This window comes from Salvia hispanica, chromosome 6 (assembly GCF_023119035.1).
Source record: "Salvia hispanica cultivar TCC Black 2014 chromosome 6, UniMelb_Shisp_WGS_1.0, whole genome shotgun sequence".
Classification (NCBI taxonomy): domain Eukaryota; kingdom Viridiplantae; phylum Streptophyta; class Magnoliopsida; order Lamiales; family Lamiaceae; genus Salvia; species Salvia hispanica.
The window spans coordinates 38,612,747-38,630,666 of NC_062970.1; the positions used below are offsets into that span (position 1 = coordinate 38,612,747).

Below are 17,920 nucleotides of genomic sequence, written 5' to 3' on the forward strand. Positions count from 1 at the left end.
ACTTTATTCCCTATTATTTTATTTTATTTTATTTTCATACACTCCATTTAATACGTACAATTTCTTAGTCCCTATAATAAAAATACGTAACAACGAAGGGAGTATTATTTTTAAAATAAATTCCACGGAAACAAACTCAGAACAATTTTCCATTCGGCTTTAATTATGTTACCAATCAACTTAATTTAGGAATATTAAGAACGTGATGGAATAAAATGAAATCAAGGACATGGCCCTAAAAAATAAATAGAAAAGGATAATAAAAAAGAGTAAATGCACCAAACAATAATTGAAGTCGTCGAGTCGTCGACCAACCAAGATGATAAAAAGAGAATGAGATCCAGATCTAGATCTCACTCTCAAACACTCCACAATTCCATCATTTCTATTGGCGCTACAATCCTGCTTCATTTCTACCTGTAACTGTAAGTATATAACAAAATATATCTATCACGCTTGAAAATTTTTGAATGTTGGTGTAGTATTTGTCACTTTCTAAATCAAAGTTGGTAATGTTTTATAAATACTAATAGGCCACATTTTTAAGTAATACTACTAACATACAACGTGTGAATTGATTTCGTTTTTTTTTCTTATGTGGCCAGGGTTTCTTCTGTTGAGCTACTGATAATCTCATTCATAGGCATTTCAAAGGGTTCCATACCCAAAGACCGAAGCCCAGAATTTCTATTCGATCACACTTCTTGGGTTAGTTATAAATTCAGATCGGATATTTTATTTCTATAGAGAAGTCACACTTCAACTAATATGGCATTTTAAAAATATTTCATCCCAAATATAAATTACTTTGTTTATATTAACTTAACATAATTTTGGCATGTTTGGACTTGGTGCTGAGATAGTGAGTTTGTTGTACGGTAAGTCTCTAAAGAAAAAGAGCAAACTATATTAACCTAAAAATAAGTAGATTATAATTATTTCGGATAAAAAAATACCACTAATAATAACGGCAAAGATTCATGATCACTTTGAATGGAAACACCTAGACTTAAAAGCGTACAATTAATAACAAAAGGCAAAACTTAAAGTCCCCCTCTATCAATACTAGTGTAATTAAGAAAATAAAAATAAAGAAACTGAATGGAGAAAGAACACATATACTCTATTTTACAAATATCTTATTCGTACAAAATACATAAATGTCCGAGAAATATTTATATTGATTGAAAATTTGAAACAATTCTAATCAAAATCAAGATCATACAATACTTTTTTTTGTATCCTTTTAATTTGGAGATGATATTTTGCAAAATTGGCTTAAAAGAAAAACTGTGTTGTTGTCGTTTAGTATTGCAATCTGGTTATTGGACATCCAATACTGAAACGTATCCTCAATCAATTTTGAATTTTTTGGGAACACAGCTGTAAACACACACAAACACAAAAGAATTTATTGCTTTGATACGAATTGTAAAATTGGGTTTAACTAACTTTTAAGCGCTAGCAAATCTATGTTATCAAATTTTGTAGGTTAATAGAAAAAAATAACCAGTTCATTAATTATTTCTGATTCAATAACAATTAAATTTACATTTCTATCCCGGTAACAAAATTATCTCCTCTTTTTTCTCTCCCTAAAAAATAATGCCTTTTTTTTTGTTTGAATGAACAACGCAAATGGTCTCTAAACTATGCATTTTGCATGCAAATGATACCTAAATTTTAAAAATATATATAGTACTCCGTAGATAGTCTCTGAACTAAGGTGTAATACTAACATTTATGATACTTTTTCACTATTCATCACAATTTTACACCCAAAATGCCCCGAGCCATGAACGACATTTTTGGACTTTCATATTTAGGTACTGCATTTGATATTTTCTTTATCGCTCAATCTGGTACCGAATATGATATTTTCTTATACTCCCTCCGTCCCGCTTAAGATGACACGTTTTCCTTTTTAGTTTGTCCCAACTAAGATGATACATTTCCTTTTTTGGTAACTTTCTCTCTCCAATTAATACACTCAACCACTTTTTCTCACTCCTATTAAAATATCCATCTTTCTTTATCTCTCTACTTTAATACTTCACTCATCTTCTCTCTCTCCAATTAAACACTTTAACCAATAACTCCTAAAATCCCGTGCCGGCTAAGTAATGTGTCATCTTAGCCGGGACGGAGGGAGATAGTTTGAGTACCTAAAATAATTATTTACTTCACTTTTTCAATCACTTTATGTCAGATCTTTTTCTCTCTCATTCTCTAAAACTTTTAGAAAGTAAAAAATTAAAGAGGGAACATTTTTTTTGGTCCACGAACTTTGCCAAAGTATCATTTTAGGTCCGTGAACTTTGAAAATATCATTTGAGGTCTGCCAACTATGGGTTAATATCAATTGAAGTACTTTTTTACTATTTTCAAGTTTTTCTGGACGAAAATACCCTCAATATCATTAAGAGTATATATTTTTAATAAGAGAGAACATCTTTTTTGGTCCACGAACTTTGCCAAATTATCATTTTAAGTCCGTGAATTTGAAAAATATCATTTGAGGTCCATCAACTATGGGTTAATATCAATCGAAGTACTGTTTTACTATTTCCAAATTTTTCTGGACGAAAATACCCTCGATACCTTGAAGGGGATATATTTTTAATAAACTTATCATATACTCATAGTGTTTATAAATATCTTTACTATATATTTTTGACGAATTTTCTAGATATAATTTGACCTTCAATATTATCACTTAATTTTGTGACATGCAAGTAAAGTTCCTTCTTCATTTTTTATAATTAAAGAATTTGAAAATATTTTTGATGTATGAATACTCGTAAAAATTAATGTCGCAGTCAATAGATAATACTTGAATATTGATATACTGTAATACCTCAAAAATATTTTAAAATTATTTAATAATAAAAAATTAAATAAGGAACTTTTCTTGCATGTCACAAAATTAAGTGATAATATTGAAGGTAAAATTATATTTAGAAAATTCATCAAAAATATATAGTAAAAATATGTATAAAAAATATTAGTATATGATAAGATTATTAAATATATATACCCTTCAAGATATTGAGGGTATTTTCGTCCAGAAAAACTTGGAAATAGTAAAAAAGTACTTCGATTGATATTAACTCATAGTTGGCGGACTTCAAATTATATTTTCAAAGTTCACGGACCTAAAATGATACTTTGGCAAAGTTCGTGGACTAAAAAAGATGTTCCCTCAAAATTAAAATAAAAAATCATATAAATTCTTAAATACATTAATTATAAAAATTAAAATTATAAATTTAATTATAAAAATAATTTGTAGCAAAATTTGATTTTGATTGTGATTTAATTATTTCTTTAATATTAAAAATTTAATTTTTTTTAATTAACACTAAAATTTTAATTTTTAATTAATTCTAATTTTTAATATTTAATATTAAAAAAATAATCGAATCAGAATCAAAATTAAATTTAAGAATTTCGTAGTAGTATTTTTTATTTTAATTTTACTTTCTAAAAGTTTTAGAGAAAGAGAGAGAAAGAAGATGCGACATAAAGTGATTGAAAAAATGAAGTGAAAAATATCATTTTAGTATATTATATCATATATATAATATATATTCTTCTAATATATTTTTATATAATAAATATTATATATATTATATTAATTTTACATTATATATATTTATATTCTATTAGTATATATAAAATAAAATAAATTAGATATATTAAAATATATTATTTTTTTTCGGTTTTTCGGTTTTGTTTTGAAATTTTGGTTTTTTCGGTTTGGTTCGGTTTTTTAAGTTCGGTTTTTGGTTTTTCGGTTTTCGATTTTTCGATTTTCGGTTCGGTTCGATTTCAATTTTAGCCTAAATTCGGTTTTTCGGGTTCGGTTCGGTTTGGGCGAAAAACCGAACCGAAACCCGAATGCACACACACCCCTAACTGGTTGTATCCATATTATATGAATGGATTTCAAATTTTAATATACTTGACATCTAATATAAAAAAATAGATAGATCAAATTGAACTATTCAATTTGTGATCAATAGTCAACTAGATTAAACCTTGTCATTAAAACTGAATGTTGCAAAGTCAATAGATCAATTAGTGAATTATAGTCATCTAGTAACTATTTGACTTGTAATAACAAAAATTAATGACATGATTGAGATCTCATGTTGCCAGATGGTGATTTGATTAAAATAATTTTGAAGGTGCTTTAGAGTCAAATAATTGTTTAATATGCTTGTGATTTAATATTGCAACAATTTAATTACTGACTTATTCTAATCCAACCCCTTTAATAACACTAAAAACACGTTTGTATAATAGTATTTGATTAAATAAATTTTTTTAATATGCTTATAATCTAATATTACAAACAAGATAGATCAATTAGTATTTTTTTCTCATCCAACCTTTTTTTAATTAAAGGGTAAGCACCCTAATTATTTTATTTGGTTCGTAAGAGAGATAATAGTCTTGATTGATATCCAATGTTATAAAATGAATAGATCAAACCTTGTTATTGAGATTTAATGTCGCAAAGTAAATAGATTAATTAGTGCATTATTGTCATCTAGATTTGATCTGTAATAATAATAAAAAAAATTAATGACATTAGTCGTGATTGAGATCTCATGTTGCAAAATAGATAGATTAATTGGTGATTTGATTAAAAAATATTTTAATGTAGAGTCAAATAATTTTTTTAATATTCTTGTGATTTAATAGTGCAAAAATTTAATTAGTGATTTATTCTCATCCAACCCCTTTAATAACATTTGTATTTGATTAAATTAATTTTTGAATATGCTTAAGATCTAATATTGCAAACAAGATAGATGAATTAGTAATTTATTCTCATTCAACCCTTTTTTTTATTAAAGGGCAAGCAACCTAATTGTTTTATTTTTTTCATAAGAGAGATACTAATGACATTAGTCTTGATTGAGATCCAACATTGCAAAATAGATGGATCAAACCGTCATTGAGATTTAATGTTGCAAAGTAAATAGATCAATTCGTAAATTATTGTCATCTAGTAACACTATTTGATTTGTAACAAAAATATTATGACATTAGTCTTGATTGAGATCTAATGTTGCAAAATAGATAGATCAATTAGTGATTTAATAAAAATATAAATACTAATGAAATTAGTGTTCAGTTATTAGAGAAATCTTAATAACAATATTATTTGGGTTGAATGTGCTTGTTATTTGATATTGCAAGTAAATTTATTCTCATCCAACCCTTTTAATGACGTTAGTATTTGATTAAATAATTTGTGAGTGTGCTTATGATCTAATATTATAAAGGGTTTTTGGCTTTTTAAATCAAAATCTTTCCCCGAATTCCCGTTTTTCCCATGAACTATTTGTTTTTAAAACCACGAACTTTCATTTCGTTAGGATTTTCCCAACCCGACCCGAATAGCACATTTCCGACCCGAATAGCATAATTCAAAATGTTAAAGTTGTGTTTTGTTTATTCAAAAGTTGTCATTTGTTATGTAATAATTGTGATTGTATGTATTATTGTGCCAAATAGGATCCAAGTAATCAATTTAGTGACAAATAGGATTAAAATTGATATCTAGACAACTCGGGTTTCGTCGTTGACCCGCCGGGGGAAAATCCTAACAAAAACCCATAAAATAACACACATATATTTCAATTTAGTTAAAGTGGTCATCAAAGTATTAAAAGTTGTGTTGTTGAAAGAGAAATATCCATCTTTTTTCCAACTCCCAACAATATTAAATTATTGAATATTCCAAAGCAAACTCAACCATTATTGAATAAGTGAAATTAATCGTTGTGATATTTTGATCAAGCACAGTCTGTCATCAAGATTGATTTATTTTGCACAGTGAATCAATTTACCTCAAAATTATGGTTATATTTGAAGAATCAAAGATAATTCCAAATAAATGGTAATTTTACAACTAATGTTACTGATACGATGCAGATCGTATCGTTGTGTGGCGACGAGAGATCACCGGATAAAGGGTAGGTTCGTTCGCGGGATCTTCCCGTCGAGCAGCCTAGGGTTTCGGCCAACTAGGGTTGGACGAAAACGAAATTGCAAGAAATTAAAGACACGGAAAATTTAGGTAAATTCTGAAGTATTGATTATTGAGGTTTCAATGCACATAATCCCTATTTATAATTCTAAGGACCCTAGGTATGGTTCGACTCGATCATTCCAGGAAAGAACCATCAAGAAAATCCGAAACGGAGCTTATAATTTGCTCGACTCAATAGTTCCAAAAATAGATAATCCAACAATAATCTAGCTTCTTGGACTGCTGCGAAGATCTTCGCGGTTCCTCTCTTGCTCGCTGCTATCCTCCGGTGGTTCATCCGTCAGCTCTGGTGCGCCGTCGGGTTGGTGCACTGTTGTATCCATATCAACCCCTCCCCCGTTAAGGACCTCCTTGCCCTCAAGGAGCTTCGGAAAATGGCGTGCGATCACATCTCGAGGCTCCCACGTTGCTACTGCCTCTTCCTCGTCAGCCCATTTAACCAACACCTGCTCTATCGGATTACCATTCGTCAAAGCCGTGCGACTGTCCAGAATGCTCACCGGGCACACGGCAGAGCGGCTACCAACAAACTCACGCGGGAAATCAACATTCACATCCGACGATGCGCCCTCCACAAACGGGCGAAGCAAACTGACATGAAACACATCATGAATCTGGGACCCATGCGGCAGCTGCAGCTGATAAGCAACTTGGACAATCTTCTCTGTAACAACGAATGGGCCATAGTACCTCCGAGCTAGCTTTGCCGAAAGCGGTTTCGCCACCGAGTGCTGTCTATACTGCTGCAATTTAAGAAGAACCTTATCACCCACCTTAAAATGAACGTAATGTCTGTGCTTATTTGCATTATCACGCATCCGCTACTGTGCGCACTCCAAATTCCTTCTCAGCTCCACCAACAACGCCGACCTCTGTGCAATCAACTCCGCCACTGTCGGTTCGTCTCGGATTCGCCCAGCCGACGGCTATACCGCCACCAAGGCCGGAGGCTCGTGACCGTAAAGAGCTCGAAAAGGAGAGGTGCCAATACTCTCGTTGTGGAAGCAATTAAGGGCCAATTCCGCCCAAGGAAGAAAGTTCGCCCATTTGGTTGGGCGATCCGCGGTAAAAGCACGCAAATATTGCTCTAACCCCCTGTTTCGCACCTCCGTTTGGCCATCGGACTGAGGGTGGTACGCGGTCGAAAAGTGCAGCTTGGTACCACTCAAACGCAGCATGTCTTTCCACACATCGCCCAGAAAAATCGGATCGCGATCAGATACCAAGGTTTTGGGAAACCCATGGTGTTTTATCACTGTCTACACGAACAGGCGAGCGTCGCGGAAGGAATCAAAACGGGCAGGTAGCACGGCAAAGTGCGCGTATTTGGACAAATGATCGACCACAACCATGATGGTCGTATAGCCTTTCGAAAGAGGCAGTCCCACTATGAAATCCATCGAAATATCCTCCCAAACTTGTGTCGGGATGGGCAACAGTTGGAGGAGTCTCGCAGGCTTCTGCGTCGAATACTTTGTCGTCTGGCAGGTGAGACACGACGCTACAAAGGCCTTTCGCGCCGCATGTTCGGTCAATGGAAGAAAGCATTCAAGCGACGGAGCGTGCTCTCAAACCCCGGATGACCGACTTGAGGGGTACTATGATGTTCGTACAAGAGAGCTTCTCGCAGAGGAGAATCCTTAGCCACCACAATGCGGCGTTCCCAATATATCAACCCATCAGCCACTGAAAACTTGGGGTGTGCCGATCCATCATCAATCTGCTTCCTCAAATCGCACAATTCTGGCGCTGTAGCAGTTTCCTCTTTCAACAATTGTACAATGTCCGGCATAGGCTGGGCGAGAGCCGTCAATAAATCTGCATCTGCTGCTACATCCTCATCTCTGCGTGATAACGCATCAGCCACCCGGTTGGCAGCGCCGTGCTTCTACTCGATGGTAAACATGTAGCCCATCAACTTGCAGACATAAAGATGTTGTTCTGGTGTCTGCACGACCTGTTGCAAGAGCTCCCACAAGCTCTTCTAATCACTCCGGATAACGAACTCGCAGCCCAAAAGGTATTGCCGCCACTTCTAAACCACCTTAACTATCGCATAAAGCTCCTTGTGATAAGTGGAAGCACTTTTGCGCTGCGGTCCTAGTTTCTTACTGAAATAAGCAAGGGGATGCCCGTTTTGCATAAGGACGGCCCCAACCCCGAAATCAGATGCATCTGTCTCCAATAGAATGTTTGAGTAAAATCCAGAAGGTGGAGAAACGGAGCCGCCGTCATGGCACGCTTCAACTCCTCAAAACTCGCCGTCGCAGCAGGGGATTAAACAAATGAATCACGTTTAAGCAGGTCGGTGAGAGGAGCCGCAATAACCGCATAGTGGGCGATAAAACGCCGATAATAACTGGTGAGGCCCAGGAATCCATGGAGCTGTTTCACGGTGCCCAGCGTGGGCCAGGCGACCATCGCCTCAATCTTGGCAGGGTCGGCCTTGAGCTTGCCTTCGGTGATTAAGTGCCCCAAATAGTCAATCATTATGCTGCAGAATGAACACTTAGACAGTTTAACAAAGAAACGGTGGATCTCCAAAATTGATAAAACCTGGTCAAGATGGTAGCTGTGGGACTCCAACGTAGGGCTATAAACCAAGATATCGTCAAAAAAGACAATTACCGACTTCCCCAAAGGTGGCTGAAAAATACGGTTCATAGCTGATTGAAAAGTAAATGGTACATTCGTTAGTCGGAACAGCATGACCAAAAACTCGAAATGTACATCATAGGTGCGAAACGCCGTTTGTAAGTATCTGCGTCGTGCATGCTAATCTGGTGATACCCTGACCGGAGATCCATCTTAGTGAAGAAGCGAGCTGCACCTAATTCATCAAATAGCTCGTCTGCCTTCGGGATTGGAAAGTGATCCGGCACTGTAGCCTTGTTCAATGCCCTGCAATCAATACAGAACCGAAATGTTCCATCCTTTTTGCGCACCAACAAAACTAGGGAGGAAAAAGGGCTCTGACTGCGTTGAATAACACCCTGATCCAGCATCTCCTTAACCTGCTTCTCTATTTCAGTTTTCTGAAAATACGGATATCTGTACGGTCGCACGTTCACCGGCCTGGAGTTTGGCAAGAGGTGGATACGATGGTCTAATTGGCGCACCGGTGGCAGGCCATTGGGCAATTGGAACACCACTGCATGCTTGGAGAGGACGGCCTCGACCTCTGGCGGCAGATCGGCCGGAAAAACAATAGCGGTTTGTGAGGGCTCCGTCGAGACCTGGTCCATCGGGATCAACTCATACAGCTTTAAAGCGAAGCATGCGACACCAACGACGCAAAGGAGGTCTACGACAGTTGCGCCGGTGGCGGATTTGCCCCAGAAAGGACGATCAGCTTATCACCACGCACAAACTCCATTGATTTGGCAACATAATCCGTCGTCACCCGGCCTAATGATTCCAACCACTCCATACCCAAGATAACGTCAGGGCCATGCACATGCAGAACATGTAAATCAACAGAGAAAGGAGTATTTTGCATGACTAGGCTGGTTGCTTTACGCATGTGCGAACATAACAGAGATTCCCCATTTCCAACATAGACCCGAAACGGTCGTACTGCAGTGAGCGGCAGTCGAAGCCTCTCTGCAATCCGTGGATGTAGGAAATCGTGGGAGCTTCCAGTGTCCACCAAAACGGACACGGGTACAGATTCGATCATTCCCGAAAGCGTGAGGGACTTGGAAAGGCGTTGACAAACGTGGCCCGTCACCCATTTTTCGGGGCAGAAATAACAAAGGCCCAACCTCCTCCGGTTAGCTTTCTGGGCTGCCGACAGTCGAATAATCGGCGTGGATGCGGTGTCTTGGGAGCGCGGTGCAGAAAACACCGGTTTGGCACCCGAAGCCGGCGATGCCTGGCTGGTGGGGCCAGTAGGTGCTGAAGGCGCAGAAGGTTTGTTATCCCGTCACTGCCACTTACGGCGGGAGTAAGAGGATGGCGTTTGCATTAAGTCGGGCCTGCAGGACGCCAACTGTGTTGCCAGTGCGAAGGCCACGGCCAACGTCGCCAGGCGGTGGAGGAGGACCTCGTCCTGGATCGGTTGTTTCAGCCCGGCAACATACAAATCAAGTAGCACGTGATCAGGAACACCAACAACTTTAGTTTGCAATTTCTCAAAAGCTAACTGATAGTCAGAAACTGTACATGTTTGTTGTAGTTTCTTGAGAAGTCCCACATGGCTGATGTAGCATTGTGGATCAAAGCGGCGTCGTACGTCGTCCAAGAATTCGGACCAGGTCACAAAGGCATTGCTATCGCAATAGTTCCAGATCCAGTCCGCAACATTCGGCTCAAAAAGCATGATCACATAGTGGAGGCGCTGTGCCTCGGGTGTACCAACATGATCAAAATAAAACTGCACACCCCAAATCCAATTGTTGACCTCCGTTCGGTCAAACCGCGGTGGCTCCATCTTAACCTTGGGTCGCCTCTGATCAACATCGAGGGATCCGGCTGATTGCGTCGGACGTGGTGGCCCCCAACAAGACGTTGCGCTCACCATCCGTGTTCTCGGTAACTGAATGCAATCCACTGGCCGACGTGAAGGTTGGTCCTGCAGCCAAGGTTGCGATGACGGCTGAGAAACCCTAACAGTAGTCGGAACCGCGCTCGCAGCATCCGTAAACCTGAACTGTGGGAAAGTAGTCGGCGGAGACAGCCTTAGGGTTTGGAGAAACCTGAAGAGAAAGGCGGAAGAGATATGTCCCCAATGTGCGGCCCCACGATAGAGTGGGTGTGTAAGTAAATATCGGCACGGTATCAGTAGACTGCGTCGAATAGGGTCTGGAGAAAGGCGGCGCCGCCGACGGACGAATCATGGTTGACGTGTCCCCGAATCTCAAGTCTGGCCCGTCCATCCGTGTCGTCAATTCACTAATCACGGCGGTTAGTTGCTCCAGTTGGGAAGAGAGCGCAGTTATATACGGGTCCGGAGTCACCCCTGACATCGGTGGAACTGTGGTGGCGCCGATCGCCTCCGTATGTCCAATACCTGAATCGTTCACAACCATCTTCGAAGAAGACACGGCAGAAGGAAGAGAACAGGTGAAAGCAACAGATGATACGATGCAGATCGTATCGTTGTGTGGCGACGAGAGATCGCCGGATAAAGGGTAGGATCGTTCGCGGGATCTTCCCGTTGAGCAGCCTAGGGTTTCGGCCAACTAGGGTTGGACGAAAATGAAATTGCAAGAAATTAAAGATACGGAAAATTTAGGTAAATTCTGATGTATTGATTCTTGAGGTTTCAATGCACAAAATCCCTATTTATAAATCTAAGGACCCTAGGTTTGATTCGATTCGATCATTCCGGGAAAGAACCAACAAAAAAATCCGAAACGGAGCTTATAATTTGCTGGACTCAATAGTTCCAAAAATAGATAATCGAACAATAATAATAAAAATATAAAAAGGTAAAAATGCTATGCTAACGGGAAACAAAATCCTTGAACCAATCTGGCTTCTTCGACTGCCACGAAGATCTTCGCGGTTCCTCTCTTGTCGTGCCTTCCTCCTCGCTGCTATCCTCCGGTGGTTCATCCGTCAGCTCCAGTGCGCCGTCGGGTTGGTGCACTGTTGTATCTGTATCAGTTACTATCTCTTCACTGCTGCATCCAACCTAGCAGATTGGATCCACACTTGAAACAAAGACGAGATAATTCTTTGTTAAACTAATTATACCTAATGCACCAATAACCTACTCCATCTGTTCCATAGTAATAGAGTTATTTTGTCATTTCGGTACGTTCCATAGTAACATAGTCATTTCCCTTTTTAGTAAAAGTCAACACATTTTTCCACACCTACTTTACTCTTTCTTATTTTTTTTCTCTCTTCATCCCTCTGCCTTTTTCATTTTCCACTTTACTTTCTCTTTACTTAACTCACCTAACACAATTTTTTTCATCTCCGTATCGAAAATAAACGCCTCCATTACTATGGAATGGAAGGAGTAAAATTTAGCCTTCTGCTTCCTTAGGAACACATATTTGATGGGATTAATTTCCCCAAGAAATTGCTTTTCCAACTATTGAATCGGTCGAATCAAATTTCTTCTTGTTGTGTAGCGTGATAAGAAATTAGGAATGGGCAAGAGGCGCAGGAATACATTAAGTTGTGATAGTAAATTTGAGAATTGAAAAAAAGATGAAGAGAGAGGAATTGATAAATAGAGCAAAATTAACGTGGAAGAAAGAAGCTAGAGATATAGGAGTGAGGAGAAATACGTCCCCGTCGGTGTGCCTAGTTATTATACTCCACAGAATGTGAAGAAATATTAAAATTTGCAGAATATTGTTGTCATATAGTAGTACTCCATTAAAAAATTGTGTATTAACTTCTTACTTATTTTAGGATCTGTAAGATGTAATTAATGCATTAGTTAAAATTTTAAAAGTAAAAGAGAGGGAATTCAGATAAAAACGAATACGAGGAAGGCTAATTAAGTCTTTTTAATTAATCCACTAACTATGTTTAATATTTTAATATATAATTAATACATCAACTTATTAATATAACTTTATTTGATTGTACAAAATTTGGTTATTTATTACTACTATCACTCTGCGCAACGCAACGCTTCTGTTTGTAAACTCACCATTTCTGTTTGTAGGACACAAAACAATGGAAGTTGAAACTGCTGCTGCGGCCGCCTTCATTAATGTTGCAATTGAAAACGTGATCAACTTCTCAAGAAAGATGTCACTAGGAAAGTTAAGCAAGAGTCTGGAAACTGTGCAGATGATGTTGAACAATGAAGAGATGACGCCGAGCGTCACCTCTGAGGTTTTCACACAGTGGCTGAAGAAGCTTGGACCTGTGGTGTTAGATGCTGACAATGTTGTGGATGAACTCAAATATCATCTTCTCTCCAAAGAAATCAACATTTTCAAACCTCACACCATCAAGGCTAAGGTACTAACATACTTGCCATCCCCTATTCTGGACACAACTGAGATAATCATGGCCCCTAAAATCAATGAAATCAATGAGAAGTTGGAGCCCATTATCAAGGAAGGTAAGGATGCTGGACTCATTGGGGGAGCCGTGAATGCACCTAGTCAGTTTATTGCTACTGGAGGAGAGACTACTGTTTCTTCTTTTCCTGCTCCTGTTTTTGTTGGAAGAGATGATGACGTGCTCAAATTAGCTGACAAGCTCATCACAAACGCCACCAAGCAAGAGAAACATGTGTTGTCCATCCTTGCAATTTTGGGCATGAGCGGAATGGGAATAACAACATTGGCTACAAAAATCTTCAGTTGTGAAAGCATCATCACTCGATTTGGCGAATCACGTATTTGGGTGCATGTTGGCCAAGCTTTTGATCCAATCATTCTTTACACTAAAATCCTTGCAACATTTACTTCTGATCCAGCTGAGAGCAGGGATGACATTCTCAAAAGGCTTCAACAATCTTTAATAGGCAAAACTTTTCTCCTTGTTCTTGATGATGTCTGGTATCATGATGTTGTGATATTGGAAGATTTTCTAAAATCGTTGAATGGAGTTATTACTACCAAGGGAAACGCCACTATCATCACTACCAGGGATCAAAAGGTTGCTGAAACAGTGAAGCCTTTTCACATTCATCAACCTAAGGCCTTGTTAGAAGAAGAGTGCTGGTCCATAATAAAAAACATAACTTTTGGAGATCAAGGTGTGCAACCAGATTTTGAGGAGAAAGGAAAAGATATTGCACGAAGATGTGGGTCGTTGCCGTTAGCCACTTATTTAGTTGGGGGAATTCTTCGTGGTAAAACTCAACAACAATGGGAGTTGATTGCGAATACATTGCAGTCCCAAGATGAGCAGAAACTTACCTCAGAAATATTGAGATTGAGCTTTCAGAATTTGTCTCCACCATCACTGAAGATGTGCTTCACATACTGTTCAATTTTCCCAAAAGGTCACAAAATTGTTAAGCAGGAACTGATTGAACTATGGATGGCACAAGGATTTCTTGAATCAAATGATAAAGATGACATGGAGTTTGTGGGAGGCACGTTTTCAAATGTACTTGTACACAACTCAATGCTTCAAGTTGCAGAGACGGATGAAAATGGAAATGTGGAAAGTTTTGTGATGCATGATTTGTTGCATGATCTAGCATCGTCTGTTTCAGGTTCTCAATATAGTGGAGATGGCTTGGTCCCAGTCCACTACCTGACTCTCGAAGAAAAATCAAGTCCTGTCACAAAAGAAATGGCAAAACATGTGCGCGCGTTATTCGTGGAAGGTGGTGAAATTTCTGATAACATGCTCTCAGACTATCCAAGTCTACGCACTCTTAGTCTTACAAGGGTAAAAGAGTTGCCTGATTCAATCAGCAAATTGATACATTTGAGAAATCTTAATATTTCAAAGTCATGGATTACACAATTGCCAGAGTGGATTGGTGAACTCCATAACTTGCAAACACTAAGAGCCGATACGAAACATTTGTGGAAACTGCCAAGTACGTTGAAGTACTTGATTAACTTGAGGCATCTTTATGTTCTCTCTCGTGTAAAGTTACCGGCTGAGATGGGGAGGTTAACTAATCTTCGAACACTGAGGCACTTTGCAGTGGGTGAAAACAAGGGCTATCAAATTGAAGAGTTATAGAGTTTGACCAATCTCCAAGGAGGACTACGTATTTCTAATCTGGAAAAGGTGCGTGACAAAGAAGAAGCGGCCAAAGTAAATATACATCGGAAGCAAAACTTGTCTGAGTTGGAGTTGGAGTTCAGATGGAGTGAAGAAAGGGAAGGTGAAACAAATGATGAGAGTGTACTGGACGGCCTCCAACCTCACCCACACCTCGAGAAGTTAGGAATTGTAGGATTCAAAGGCAAAAGATTTCCATTATGGACTCAGCGGATGGCTGTACGCGATGTGCCACTTATTAACCTGATACAGTTAACACTCGCCGGGTGCTCAGAGTGTGAGCAAATTCCGAGGTTGGAGCACTTGACAAATCTCAAATCTCTTTCTTTGATAGGATTGAAGAAGGTGATGCACATGAATTCTTCATTCTGCAATTTAATGTCTCTCACCATACGTGATTTGGAAGGATTGGAAAGTCTCCCACACTGGTTATTCTTGAAGAATCGAAATCTCTCAAAATTGGAGATTATTGGATGCGCCAAATTGGAAAAGTTACCATATGGGCTGGACACCCTTGATTCTCTAGAAGAGTTAAATATAACTAAGTGTCAAAATATGAAGATGATCGTTAATCCATGTGACGGAGAAAGACTATATGCAAAAGGGATCCTTCGTGTGCTGAGGATTGTAGGATGCGGAGAGCTGAGGGAATTGCCACGTCAAATGGTGGAGTTGTGGGTACCGTTGCTTGAGGTACTGGAATTGTTTGAATTACGGAGCCTAAAGAATCTACCAGTGCTAATCGGATGCCTAGCAAAATCAGCTCGTCTTAGAGAACTGAAAATTGGATGTGTTCCTCAATTAATGAATACTTGCTGTGTTGAGAGTTGGCATTTTGGCAACTTGCAAAAGGTACATCTAGATGTTAGTTGGGAGAGTACTGAAGTTACTGAAGAGAAGGGTAATGACTTCTTGAAAGGAAGGCATTTTGGCAGCTTGCAAAAGTTACATTTAGATGTTAGCGGGAAGAGCAGAGTTTCCATTGAGAATGTGAATGACATCTTGCAAGGTTGCTGCAACTCACTCACTCAATTATGCTTATTAGGAAAGGAAATTTGGGAGCGGGTGCCAGAATCAATTCAACATCTCACTCTTCTTTCCAAGTTAGAGTTGCACAACTTAGGAATTGAAGAATTGCCTGAATGGTTTGGGAAACTTTCATATCTAAGTAAGCTATCTCTATCTAGTTGCATCGAGATGAAGCGTCTGCTCTCCTGGGAGACATTAGAAGGCCTCACTGAATTACGGGTTTTAGATATTAAAGACTGTCCGAAATTACGAATTGGATTTGAGGGGCGCAACACTTCTCATCTCACCATCAAAATTGATAACAGCTGGATTAAACCGTACACCAAGTAAGTATCAATTGTTTTTCTTTGTTCACGAACTGAAATACTCCCTCCGTCCCGGATAATTCGGATCACTTTGACCGGGCACGGGTTTTAAGAATTGTAATGGAAAGTGGGTTGAAAAAGTTAGTGCAATGTGGGTCCTACCTTTACGTATTAGTTTTATTATAAAATGTGAGTAGGAATGAGTTAGTGGAATATGAGGTCTACTACCAAATATGATAAAAGTGAAGTGGGATAAATTATGTGGGACGGACCAAATGGAAAACTGGGACGAATTATCTGGGACGGAGGGAGTAACTGTTATGATTATGAAAAAAAAAAAAAAAAAAAAAAAAAAAAAAAAAAAAAAAAAAAAAAAAAAGTATACCTATGTTATTGCAAAACATAGAACTATCATTGTGTTACTTAGTTTTTAGGTCATTTTATCAAATTTGAATTTGAAAAATACGCAGGTAACTTTTAGATAATTTTAGATCATTATTTTTAAAATGACCTAGAAACAAACTAACAATAATATCCAAAAATGACTTGTATTTTGGTTATATATTCCGAAATATATATACTCCTGCAAGAAAAATAAAAAAACAGTATTATCATTTGATTACAGACAGTTCCACTTTAATATCATGCATTTTTCTCTGTCTGTCAGCGAAATCGTGGATGGAGGTATATCTTCTGCGGCCACTGAATTTCTTTTAAAGAGCCTTGGCAACACTTTCAAGCTGGAAAAGAACTCTGGCAACGTAGGTGTCAATGGAGATATCGAACAACTGCAGAAGACTTTGGTCACTGTTCAGAGTTACTTGAATGACGCCCAGAACAAGTCTATTGGCGAAGATGATGTCAAGGTCTGGTTAATAATGCTTCAACAAGTGGCTTTCGCTGCTGGTAATGTTTCAGATGAATTCAACTACAGTGCTCTCCACAGCACAGTGAAGAAACTGAAATCCAAGGCCAAATATAAGGCCCTATCAAGGCTCCCATCCTTTAATCAGATCCTACGTCAGATAAAAATAGCTTCGATGATCAAAGATATCAATATGGTATTTGAATCAATGATCCAAATGGCGGAGGATTTCGGTGTTCAAAGCAAAAGAGGGAGAGAACCTGACGCAGCTGATGCTAGTGCTTCCTCTGATTCATTTACTGTTGATCCTATCTTTTTTGGAAGGGATATTAATCCAATCTTTTTAGGAAGGGGTAATGATGTCCAAAAACTAGTTGAGACTGATATCCCAGGAGATACCATATTCTCCATCATTGCAATTGTTGGAAAGGCTGGGTTGGGAAAAGAAACGTTGGCAAGGACAGTTATCAATCATGAAGAGGTTAAGGCTCGATTTGGATCATATGTTTGGGTTCATGTTTCTCGAAATTTTGATCCAATCGTGATTTTAAAAAAAATCCTTTATGCGTTGACATCAGAAACTAATATTGGCGAAGTTGAGACCGAGGAAAGTATCCTCAAGAAGCTTCAACAAGCTTTGAAGGGTAAAACTTATATTCTTGTTCTTAATGATCTTTGGAATGAAGATGATCTGAAATGGAAAAAGTTTATTAATTCGATATCGAGAGTAACTTCTATGAAGGGTAATGCAATTATCATCACTACCAGGGAATCCAAAGTTGCTTCATTAGTGAAGCCACTTCACACTTACGCTTTGAATGGCTTATCAGATGAAGATTGTTGGTCAATAATCAAAGCAAAAGCTTTTCCAAATGGAGATGACCGGGACTTGAGACCATTAGAGACAAAATTGTAAAAAGATGTCAGGGTTTGCCGTTAACTGCCAATATACTTGGCGGAGTGCTTAGCGGTGAATCAGAAGAAGAG

The 17,920-nt window shown here is 38.3% G+C and overlaps 3 protein-coding genes across 3 annotated transcripts; 2 read left to right on the top strand and 1 right to left on the bottom strand.

Annotated features, from left to right (window-relative positions):
* The first annotated feature begins 283 nt into the window (after positions 1-283).
* On the top strand, positions 284-14,692 carry LOC125195296 (putative disease resistance protein RGA3). Its single transcript, XM_048093469.1, has 3 exons — positions 284-425; positions 606-708; positions 12,699-14,692. The coding sequence occupies exon 3, from the start codon at positions 12,710-12,712 to the stop codon at positions 14,690-14,692; it is 1,983 nt and encodes a 660-aa protein (XP_047949426.1). The 5' UTR covers positions 284-425; positions 606-708; positions 12,699-12,709.
* Positions 7,599-9,312, bottom strand: LOC125195295. The gene is made up of 4 exons (XM_048093467.1): positions 8,798-9,312; positions 8,362-8,561; positions 8,112-8,242; positions 7,599-7,955 (listed from the first exon to the last, which is right to left on the bottom strand). Exons 1-4 carry the CDS (start codon positions 9,310-9,312, stop codon positions 7,599-7,601), a joined length of 1,203 nt encoding a protein of 400 aa, XP_047949424.1.
* A 255-nt stretch (positions 14,693-14,947) lies between the features above and the next one.
* On the top strand, positions 14,948-17,859 carry LOC125196525. The gene is made up of 2 exons (XM_048095073.1): positions 14,948-16,089; positions 16,736-17,859. Exons 1-2 carry the CDS (start codon positions 14,948-14,950, stop codon positions 17,847-17,849), a joined length of 2,256 nt encoding a protein of 751 aa, XP_047951030.1. The 3' UTR covers positions 17,850-17,859.
* Positions 17,860-17,920: the final 61 nt, after the last annotated feature.